This window comes from Polypterus senegalus, chromosome 1 (genome assembly GCF_016835505.1).
Source record: "Polypterus senegalus isolate Bchr_013 chromosome 1, ASM1683550v1, whole genome shotgun sequence".
Classification (NCBI taxonomy): Eukaryota; Metazoa; Chordata; class Cladistia; order Polypteriformes; family Polypteridae; genus Polypterus; species Polypterus senegalus.
The window spans coordinates 2,288,110-2,300,245 of record NC_053154.1 but is presented as its reverse complement, the minus strand read 5'-3'; the positions used below and the strand labels follow the sequence as shown (position 1 = coordinate 2,300,245).

The window sequence follows — 12,136 nt, the reverse complement described above, 5'->3', positions numbered from 1 at the left end:
CCATAAGCACAAACTTACCATTGAGTTAAACGTCTGCGTTTTCAAAGATCTGTTTTAACGCATTCACGCTAAAAACATGTACTGCTGTTGACAGAAATGCACAGCTCTGAAATGCATTTTCAGAATAAGATGATGCGCTGTGGCCATCGGTAATGAGACCAGCCAAACGAAGAATAATTTTATCTCTGTTCTTCAACCCATTATTGGTCCCTAGGAAACACAACTAATACTATCAGTATCAGCATATCAGTGCCCGGAGTCACTTTATTTACAACTGCATTTTATTTATTTTATTTAAAGGATGGCAGGCACCTACCAAGAGAGAAAAGTCAAACCCAAATTTAAACAGTTCCTACAGTATTTATTGAGTATTTATAATGAATTGAATAAATGATAAGAAACACAAATGTACGTATAACCCAAATATTTAATCACACTCTTGATTTAAACTTCGAAAGTGATAACTGCGTTGAACATTAACCATCAGACATGAACACGAGCCAAAACAGAGTCTATGGTGATGAAGAAATACCCAAAAGAACAGCCCTTCAGAATAGATGTGCGTTTTGACTTAACATACAGCTTCTCTGTCTGTTGAAATCCTGTGACGAAAGGTGTGCACTCCATGCTGCAGTGACCCCAAACACATTAAAGACTTGCAACCAACAACTTTGGATGAAGTGCACTCAAATCCTGCCATTTACTCTATTTCTTGGGGTGCTAGTAAACCAACAACCAAATAAACTGCAGCAATACTGGGTGAAATAGCAAAATGATGGAATGAATGAGCGAATCTGCCCTCCTGGACTCTTCACAGCCTCTCTTTAAATCCAATGTCTTCCTTATTGTCCTCTCAGTAGCCCTCACTTGGTTGCGTAGTGATCCAGAGGGCTACTGGGATTTGGAGTCCTTTAAGTAGCACTGCTAGTCTTTTCCTAAAACATACGTATAAACTTAGGATTCTTTTTTGTATGAAACAAGCACTATCTTGTAAGTGTGTGACTGTGCAAGGTATGCAGTAAAGTAATAAATACTACTAATATTGTGAATGTATCTACTCTATGGGCTTATTTAAAACCTACATATCTATGTATCATTCTTTTCATAATTTATCGAACTTTAATGTGATGTTGTTAGATTTTCAGATTCTTATTCCATTTTTAAATTATAAAGAAAAAAAATATCAATAACTCGTGTCTCGCTAGATTGGGACTTTGTGCCAAACGATTTTACCATACCCGGGTCTGGAAATAAAACACAAAGAGTAGGAGGACAGTTGCTGTACTGGCTTTTAAATGTTTGAAGCACCGTGCGAGAGATATATAATTGCATACAAATGTATATATTTGCATTATGTTTACTTGTTTGGCAGACTTATTTATCCAAAGCAACTTACAACATTAAAGATACAATTAGTTGCATTTCTTTAGTTTTTCCAATTGAAGCACAGGCAGGTGAAATGACTTGCTTATGTCACACAGCGTCCGCAGCAGGATCTGAACCCACAATCTCATAGTTTGAAGCCCAAGCCTCAGCCACTACACCACACTGTGTAGTAATAAAACTCTTGCAAAACAAGACAAACATTTTAGTTTTCAATGTGGAATCCATTACATTGCGGTAATGTATATGTCTCCAAAACCAATTAAAGCACCAGGCCTGCACAATCTTTGTGATGGCTGTGCCTCAAGACGCCGGTTCTCCATGTGGAACCTCCTTATTTCTCAGGAGGATGCTGCTCAGCTCAAGCATCTGGTTTCACACGTTCTTGAATCTCGTTTACAAAGCTGCAGTCAATCCCATTGGATGAATTACACTCGATCACAAAAACCTGCAACACCAACCTGATTGGTTTGTTACTTAATGCCTTCAAGGTGCTGCAGCATCTGGTTTTTAAAAAACAAAAAAGCTAACTGACCTCAGACTTCCCATATCTTAAAGCACCAGCAGTGGGCATATCAAGCACTTGGATATAAGGAGTAGCATGTGGACACATCTCATGGCGTATTCAGCCGATGAGAGACTCCTAACCTTCCCTTTCACTGCCCAGTGTTGAAGGATGCTAAACTGCAAATGTAACTGGGTTGATGCTGATTCAAATTTTCTGAATGTTCAGGTGCTAATTCATGTCAGTTCAGGTAGTTTTGTAGAATCTGAAACATACCGAGCAGTTTATGTATATCTCCCTAACAACTCATCCTTTTAATCAGTCTTATTGATAAATACATCCATCCATCCATATCCTAAATACAGGGTCATGAGGGTCTGCTGGAGCCAATCCCAGCCAACACAGGGTGCAAGGCAGGAAACAAACCCCGGGCAGGGCGGCAGCCAACCGCAGGGCACGCACGCACGCACACACACACACCCCTCAAGCACACACTAGGGACAATGTAGAATCGCCAGTGCACCAAACCTGCATGTCTTTGGACTGTGGGAGGAAACTTGATAAATACAGCACAGTGTCATTAGTATTTGAGTAACACTTAACATTCCTCCTAATGGTAGATGGTGTGGCAAAGTGGGTTTGGTGATTTGTCAGGCAGGAAGACTGCCATTTCAAGGTAAGTTTGGTGATGTGTCACATGTTGATTAGCACAGGCAAGCTGTGATTTCACTGGACGCTGTATAAATGCCCATAGTGACCTATGCTGGCTGACAGGCCCTTGGGCATGATGCCCTGGCGGATGACCTCTCCGGCATATAAATCTCCATTACTAATAGCCCTTCTTCTCATCATAGTTTACCTGTATTTTATATTTAATGCATTTATGACAGACCTGTTCCTGTAGTGAGTATTGTCACATTCTTAAAATGTTTACTGACGTGCTAATCAACATGCAACTTGTTGTCACTCTCAGGCGTGTTGATCAGCATGTGCCAGTAAGAATTTCATGAATGTGACGTTAAGACTTTCAGTGTACTCTGTACGCGTGAAATCGAGGTTACTTTAGTGTGCTGGGGGCAGTTTATTTGAATAAAAGCTTTAAAAACTATTTTTTTGTGAACTTTACATATCTCTCATATAAACCGCCCACTACAAAAGCACATTATCTCAAAACCTTACCTTACTTTTATCTTTTACCCAAAGCAGTGTGCAGCTTGAGCGGCCGTTAACTAATATGGTCGAATTGCCTTTTGTATAAAGTGTCATGCTCGCTTCCCTGTCTTCTTGACTGCTTTTTTTGTCTCATCTTCATAGAGGACTCTTCATCATTGATCCCAATGGTGTGGTAAAGCACATAAGTATCAACGACCTGCCAGTGGGCCGATGTGTTGATGAAACTCTGCGGCTTCTCAAGGCCTTCCAGTTTGTAGAGACTCATGGGGAAGTGTGCCCGGCCAACTGGACACCACATTCACCAACGGTAAGTGGATTCTAAACTTTGTGAATGAGTCTGTGGCCCCAGCATTTCTTTTGGTAGTTTTATGTATTTTCCTGTAAGCTGCACTGTGTGGTTTCTTAGGGCGGACATGTATTTCACCCTATTGAGTTGTGAGCTCTCAAGTGATTTTTCTACATTAACCAAAAATTGTGTAAAAGTCATTGCAGGTCATAATTCCACTTCTCACAAAGTTGGAGATACTTCGAGACCTCATCTGATTGGTTCATGGGCTCACAGTGGTTTTCTGACATGTCAAAAAATGTGGGCACTGTTGGCGTGACTTTCTCGGGTGTGAGAGGTCAAATAATCCAATTCTGTGTTTCAGTTCGCATTGACCAATTAGGAAGTGACTTCACATTTTATGCTTTTACAAATGTGACTGTGAAATGTCTTTGGCGAGCGTACGAAAGAGGTCAGGTTTGTCAAGCTGTGGCAAAAGAACTGGCCAGTATGCTATTTCTGCTGAGGACTATTCTGATTGGGTTTTCAAAAATACTGAGGAACATTGGCTTACAGCTACAATTTCCTTGTAACATAAGTGACATAGTCAGTCATAAGATACAGGCTGACAGTGACCTTTAGCCTACCATAAAGACAAAGAAATATCACATTGTTCTTTGTAGGGACAAATTGCATGAATACCCTAATGTTTCGCCACATATGCTTGTGTCAGGTGGGTGAAAAGGTCTCTGACCTTTCATGAAATTTCATGGTGTATGCCTGCCTCTGATCAGGTGCTGGTACAAATGCGTTGTTAAATGTGAGAGGGCAAAAAACTCTTGACGTTGTAACACGCGTGAACGTCTCGTAGCATCTGTTCTTTACATCTTACATTTATTTATTTACTTTTTGTGCCACTATTTATAATATTTGGGGCTTTAGGAGTAAGAAAGCAAAGAGCTAAGCTCTGATGCACATGGGTTGTCCTACCAGAAACCGGACTTGAGATCTCCACACCGTATGCTTTATCACAGAGAGTGAAGTTTTAAAGGAATCTGCCCATCTCTGGTGACAACACTCGCTTGACATGGACATGAGTCGCCTTAAAGTCTCAAAGTGAAGGTGGGTCCTGGGTCTAAAGTTATTATAGTTTTGCTTTTTGATAGTAGTTTTTTTTTTTTTTTTTATATATATATTTTTTCTGACCTTACTAGGAAATTCAATTTAGTTTTAGTTTTCCTTCATTGTATGTTTTTAGTTTTAATTTAGTTTTTATTTCACAAAGACATTTTTATATCTATTAGTTTCAGTTTTAGTAATTATGGTCTGGTTAAAGAGCTTCTCTGGAGTTTAGTTTTGTGTCACAATCAGACAAATAGCCCATCATAAGAACAGTAAACCCTTAATGAGCAGAGCAAGAGCAGGTAATCGGTGTATTGGCAGGCACAAAACGACAGAGAGAGCATCTGAGATTAAGAACGATGTATATATTATCTAAATCTGTTTATCCAGAGCAGGATCGCAGGAAACCTGGAGCCTACCGCAGCAGGTTTGGATGCAAGGCAGGGAAAATCCCTGGTATGCAATATGTACGATATGGCTGATGTTAAGAGCAAAAAGAATAGGATGATTTCAGCTATCTATTTTGAGAGAGAGAGAGAAACATTGAAAAAATGGGGACAGAAATTTTAAAACATATTCACAATATCGGCTTATTTTAAGCTTTGAATATAAACTAGAAAAAGGATAAATGAACGAATATAGAATAAATACAAAAACACGTTGGTTGGTTTCGTTTTTCACCAGTTGACAGACTCTTCGCTTACCTACCTGTAGTTCTGTAGAGACCTTGCCAACTTGGGAATTTACGAGGTTTGTATCGCTTCGTTGTTAAATGACTTGTTTAAAGCAAAAGTGACTGGTCAGTAAAGATATACTGATCTTGTATGATGACCGCCAGTCTCTTGAGCAGTGCTGTTTTCTTTTCAAAAATGATTTCTTCTGTGCAAAGTGGCAGGTGAATTACTGTCAATAAATGGCAGGCGCCTGAGAAATAAATTGTAACGTTACTTACACAGGATTTTTCTGTCTGTACTATAAAGGTTTTGTTGACCAGCACTTTCTGATTTCAGGCGTTTCAATGACATCTTGATATACAAGAAGCGCAAAGAAAGGAGGCACATAAATCGATTTCCATTTCACACACTTTACGCTCGCCCGTAGTCCGCTCGCTCTGTCACAGCCAATGCTGTGTGAACAGCCGCCCCCTGTCACCGGATGAATACACGTCGGCGGCTCGTGGGGGACAACTTTCTGTTTGAGTTAAAAGTTACAAGGGCTAAAGACTAACGTCATTCAAAAACTAAAACTAAAATATTTTTTAGTAAATTATTATTTTATTTCAGTTAGTCTTTTCGGCTACTTTAATAGTTTTGTATAGTTTTAGTTTTTTATTTCAGTGTTATTTTATTTCATCTTATGATGATGTTTTTTTAATAATAGTTGTAGTTGTTTCGTTAACTATTATAACCTTGCCTGGGTCACTCCATACATGGTCTGCCTTTTTGATTCAGGCTTAGGCTGGCAGATGTGTGACTCGGTTTGTGAATTTATAAACTCTGAGCTCTGGGCCACAGACTTGTTTAATTGTAAGGATGAGATGTGTCTTAACAGTAGTTTACTTTAGTTTTATAAAGTGAGTGTAGGGTTAGAGTGCTAAAACAAACTTACAGGGAAATAGAACTGCAAACTTAACAAATCTCCAAATACACCAATAGAAGTAAAGATCAGTTTAAACATGCAAGAAAACCGATTAACATAAAAATATCAGAGTAACAAAAGTCCTTTAATGTTAAGAGTTGATGACAGAGGAGAGTCAAACAAGAACTACAGCATTGCTGGAGAAAGTAAACCTTTGGGTGTCTGCCGGCAGTTAGAAGTGACATGTGCATTCAGAAGAACTCGGTGTTATAAGTAGTATTTACATTTAGAAATATTTTTCTATAGTTCTGAATTTCTTTTGCTATTAATTCACTTTTTCTGCTCCCTATAGTGAATGTTGAAAGGCCGCAGTTCCCGCTGAGTCAAACCTAGTTATGGGCTTATTGGTCACTAAAGACTTGAATAAACGGCCCTTAAATCGTTTCTACATTCCAAGAAAAATTTGAGAAAGAGAGAAAATCTTGCGTAATGTAAGTAGGAGTTTGGCTAAAAGCAGATGTTGGTTAGGATCTAATCTGACAGATGTGAGGGTCTCTCTAGGAATTCATCAAGTCCCCCCCCACCACCCCCTAGTCTTCCTGTAGTCTTGTATAGTCAGTCAGTGCTGGCCAGTCCAATTAGATGACAAAATCATTTTATCTTTGGATTCCAAGGCTGCCAGCATCTCTGCTGTCTTTTCCGTTCAATTCCCGTTATTTTTGAGTAGCGTCCTTCGTTGAGTAAAGGCTCCGAGTGCTGTAACTAGTTGTTTTGTCATGACAGGGCCTGAAGGTGATCCCGTTTTCTCTTTTTGGCCCTTTACTTTGTAGACCTTTAACAGAGTGACTCAAATCGATCCTCTTACGACGCTGTGAGAATTACCTGCTTTTGTAGTTCAGCACTTCAGTCTTTCATTTACATCTGTAACCCTTGGAGATTAAAGAGAGGACCAGAACAAACATGAGAGAGAAAAGTTGTAAACGTATTTGTGTATTATAGATCATATACCCAAAATATCAGCAGAGTAAAGTGAGTGCTGGCAATATAATATTAACACAGTCGCGATAACAGGCTACCAGGTGACTGTCTTAGTATGTGGTCTCTGCTAGACTTGGTCCAACATAGAATTTGGATAGAATAGTCATCTTCATGAATAGAGCAGCAAGAGATGGAAAGACAAAGAGACTCTCCTCAGGATGGAAAATGGCGAAGATAGAGCGAGAGCTGGCAGCGTTCAAGGCTTCTCTTATTGCTTCTCCTGACATACATTCTGTACCAGTGGATGTGTAGTTCCCAGTGACTCCACTCAAGTTGACTCGACGCCCCCAGTCAAGCTGCAGACCTCTGTCTGCCATTTTATCTTGGGCGTCTGTTTTCCCTCAGGCTAGCTGGTCAGAATTTGCTGTTTGCTGTATCATAATATTATTACACCATCATCATGAAACAAGTTCAAAGGTGAAATACAGTTACAAATCTCTCACAAAGGTTCACATTAATTTAAATGCACAGTAAAATACAGTGCTTTGTATTGAGCCAATCACTGAGTGCCGGCTCGGAGTGCTGCAAGGAGTTCACAGGTAAAAGGGAATCACAAATTTAAAAATGACTAAAAGATCACAAAGCATCTCCAAACTGATTAACATTAATGGAACCTAACAATGTCTGTCATTTAACTTTATCATTAAACTTTTGTCAATTGACAGTGGAAGGGGAAGGCAAACTCTAGTCGGTGTGAAATTGGGAAAATAAAACTTTTTTGCGGGGGACTGCGGTCAGTTAGAACAGACAAAGTCCTAAAGACCTCGACCACCTAATGTTCTTTCTGTGCTGTCGTCCTCCGACGACAAAATCTTTCCATCTGTTGATTCCAAGGCTTGCAGTATCTCGGGTGTCATTTTCAAGGGCAAGCTGGAGAACAGCTTGGCAATAGAGCGGTGGCACCAAGAAGAGAAACAGTAACAGTTCATAATTCTTGTATTACTTTGATTTACATACAGATGACTAACAGATTTAACATTCACAGCTGATCAGCAGCTCTAGTCAGGGTATGCCAGACTCAAGTGGCGAGACTTCAGAGACCGAAGGGACACCCCTTTTATGAGCTGGCAGATCAGTCGTCATCTTTGGGGCCCTGTAGTTAAAGCCTCAACCTCTCACTGTTGTTTCATTTAATCTTTAGGAGGCCAGCATCTTGACTCTGGCTTGCATATAATGATTAGATAGATAGATAGATAGATAGATACTTTATTAATCCCAAGGGGATTAGTTCAGATGGGTAAGTGTGGTCTCTTCCATTTAAAGTTTTACCAGTAAGGAAGAGAATTTTGAAACTGGCCCTCACCTTAGCTGGAAGCCACTGTAAGAACTTAAACGGACATTGAAGATAAAGAATGTGTAAACGCAGCTGCTTGTCGCAGTGTAAACTAATATGCGTGAAGATTCAGCATTTCTTTTTGACATCCCTAGATCTCTGTGTTCTGATTGGGTCTCTCGAGACTGATTCAGTGTACGTGAGAAGCGCGTCCGGTGGCACTCAATTCCCTTAACCCAGTTCTTCCTCTGTGCGAGTAGTTAAAAGGATGCAGTCTACTTTTTCTGAAGCTTAAACATTATAGAGACAGAAGGGATGGCTGCCAAGAGAGCAGCTATCCAGAGCCGATTCCAACGTCTTTTTGCAAGTTTAGTCTTGGATGTGAATGAGTTGTCAATGTCGATGTGAGACCTGCCAAATTGGCCCAGTCTCTCAGAGATATTTGCTAACAGTTTAGCAGCTTAATGTTGTCGCCAGAATCCTAACTGGTTATCATGTCTTTGTTTCTGGAAATGTGTCAGATGTTTATACTGCCAGCATGTGCTTCTTTAAATGGCATTTCCAGACACTTTGTATTGTTCACACGAGTTTATTTTGGTATTGTGTGCTTCGGCGAGTGCAGGCACAGAGCACTGAGGTGTTGCCTTTTATTGCCCATGCAGTGATTAACAAAGTCACTGGACAGACAGACAGACAGACAGACTTTGCTAGTAGGCCACTGGAATGAAAGCCAAAACCAAATTTCATAAAATGCTGAATGACAAAAGCCTTTTTTTTTTTTTTTTCTCAATTTTTTAAGCATTGCCGCCCTTCTTTTTTCCAGTTCTGTGGAAACACTGCATGTAGGGCAGCTACTGAGGTCCTCTACTTAGGGCTGCCAGGTCCTCGAAATACCTGCAGCCCAATGACCGCTGAAAACCCGGCTAATAATGGCGCTGTGACCAAGCCCAGTAATGACGACCGGTGGGAGTGTTTGGGCTGTAGACGTAGTTTTACCGATATCGACATTGCTTTGTGTGTTGGCGGCCCCCCTTGAGGTTTTTCCATTTGGGCACCCACACATAACTTGGTCCAAAAAAATGCACACCAGCAAATGCCCACACAACACTTTCAAAAATAGCCCAATGTGGCATCGTGACCACACATTTGTCATCCCTGCCTCTACTGATGTCTGTCTTGGGATAGCTGAGGTTTGGGGTTCTTCAGCTTTGCCTCTGCAGTTCTGTACCATGTGCTTCTGGGTCTTCCTTGTTTGCATTTTCATACAGGGGTTCAGTGACGTGCAGTCTTGGTGATGGTATTCTCACTTCTGATGAGGGATCCAATTCCACCTCTTCCTCACCAGAATTATATCCGTGCTATCTTGTTGGCAACAGGCAAGCAGCTTATCGTTTGGAATTGTTCTCAGACCCTTGGTGTGGAACATGTGCAGTTTGACATCGCTTTCTGTCATTCGTTAGCATTCTGACCTGTGCATGAATTTCAAAAAGATGCAGCTCTGGTAAAACTTCAGCTTGCTCTGGTTGCTGCACTGTGATTACTTCCCGGTGTTATTGAGTGATCTCAAAATGTCTCTTGCCTTGTTCAGCCTGTTTTGAGTGTCGCATCCAGCTCCTCCATCCTGCTCAGGTAGGTGAAGCTGTCGGTTATGATGAAGGCATCTTCATCTCCATTGATTGGTGCTAGGATGTCCATGTTGAGGGTCATGACTTCATTCTTGGTTTGGCTGGATTTCAGTCCATCTTGCTGTTCAAAAGTACTTGTGCGATTGGTTCTTCTGCATAACGTGATGGCTATACGATAGTAAGAGCAGGTCATCGGCAAAGCCCTGGTACTCGGGTGCGGAGAGTAATGTCCGTCTGATGCCTCCTTGGTTGTGTGTCGCATTACCCAGTCAATGGCAAGGTTAATACAAAAAATCTGGAGTGCTCTCCCCTCGACTTTCTCGTATACTCAGATATGGAGATGGATATTTGAGGAGTAAACTGCAAGACAATTACTGTATTTTTATATAGTGTACGTTAAAGAACAATTAACAAAAAATCTAATATATTGAACAATTATAATAAATGTAAAGTTGAATAAATCAGACTCTGCAGATGCTTGAATTAAAGGTAAAGTACCACTTCTGGTTAGCAGAAATAGCTCAAAAGTTCATAGAAATCTACGTTTTGTACCTAATGCTTGTATGCAAAATTTGGTTGACCTGAGTGAACGCGTACTCAGGTTATCGTGTTTATACGCACACACACACACACAGACATAATTCCAAAAATGGAATTTTCAGACTCGGAGATCTAAAACGTTGAGATTCATCAAAATCTCGACATTGAATCTTTGGACGACTACAATACTTTTCCTATAATTTGTATACGAGAAAGTAAAAAGCCGGGCAGTCGTCACACAACCCTGCCTCATTCTGGTCTTTGCTTCAAAGCTGAGGTCCATGCGTCTTGCACTGCAGGTAAAGTTGATGTCAAAGTTCTTGATCAGTAAGACCACCTCTGGAGGGTACTCTGTATGCCCTCGAGATATGCCAGAGACCGTCTTGATGGATGCTATCAAATGCTTTGTGGACATTCGCGGAGTTTATGTACAGCTGCCATTGTCACTTTGTGCCCTGCTCAGTGGTATCACGTAATGCCGATGTCTGGTCCACACGACTTCTTCCTTTGTAGAACTCCGCCTGTTCTTTCTTTATCTGCTATTTAGCTCTATCTGAAATCCGCTGTATGAAGATCTTTGCAAGAGTCTTGTTTGGAATTGATAAAAGAGTGAAACTCCCTCCAAGCACCGTGGTCGCTTTGTGCACCTTGGCCTTGAGCTAAGTTCAGTCCACTTCACTTTGGATGTGAACTTTTCAATTTAAACAATTTGTTAAACTGCAAGCTGATTAAGAATTCAGTTTATTATTAAAAATGTTTTCAAAGAAGACAGACAATTAAAAAACTGATAAACGAGTAAATAAATAAGAGCAACAGAATATGAGTGGAGTTTGCTTGTTAGGGAGCTTTTTAAATCCTTCATTGGCAAGTCGTTCAGATTCGCGTGTTTATTAAACTGAATTTGTCAGCACCGTACATTCGGCCAATTACCAAAAGCGTCATTTTTGGCAAAGTATTCTTGGCAGCTGAAAATTTGGTGGAGCCGTAGACCTTACTTAGGTAGTGAGGAAAACTGAAATGTTTGATTTAAATTTGACAAAAGAGCCCGAGATGAGACAAGGCCGCATATTGTAGCACTTTATAGACCTAATCAAGAAACCTCATTGCTTTCCTTCTCCTGCTGTCTTTCAGATCAAGCCGTCTCCAGAGGGCTCCAAGGAATACTTTCAGAAGGTCAACAAATAGATGATCAGCGGCCGCGTCTGAGAAGCACTTCCAAGCTGGACATGGTGACGTAGATCTAACACGTGTCTTGCGTCTGTTGAATGAATAAAAGCATCCGAGTAGAATTCTATTTTACATAAACTGTGTAATAACATCCACATGTGGGTCATGTTTTGTTTGTTCTTTTATTTCTCAAATCCTTAAGTTGATGTTCTGTTGGTTTCATTTCCCAGCGTGTTCATTGAGGTTCAGTCTACACGACTGGCCTGACTCCAGTGGCCACATCAGGTAAAAGAGTGGAGAACACAGCACTCTGGACAGTCACTTCTGTCCTATGAAGAGCCTCAGGACTTCACCAAATAGTACAAAAAAAATAAAAGGGCAGTCACTTAAAGCAGTGGTTTTCAAAAAGGGGGCTGTGGCCCCTGGGGGTCTGCTAGGCGAAGTTAATTATGTTAAAAAAAAAATCT

At 40.6% G+C, this 12,136-nt stretch overlaps 1 protein-coding gene across 1 annotated transcript in view; it reads left to right on the top strand.

Annotated features, from left to right (window-relative positions):
- The window catches only part of prdx3 (peroxiredoxin 3), a 42,115-nt gene extending 30,291 nt beyond the window's left edge, over positions 1-11,824 (top strand). Inside the window, exons 6-7 of the mRNA XM_039743066.1 lie at positions 3,203-3,368; positions 11,634-11,824. Of these exons, the coding sequence (XP_039599000.1) occupies positions 3,203-3,368; positions 11,634-11,687 (220 nt within the window). The 3' untranslated portion in view covers positions 11,688-11,824. The remainder of the gene's footprint in view (positions 1-3,202; positions 3,369-11,633) is intronic.
- The last annotated feature ends 312 nt before the right edge of the window (positions 11,825-12,136 follow it).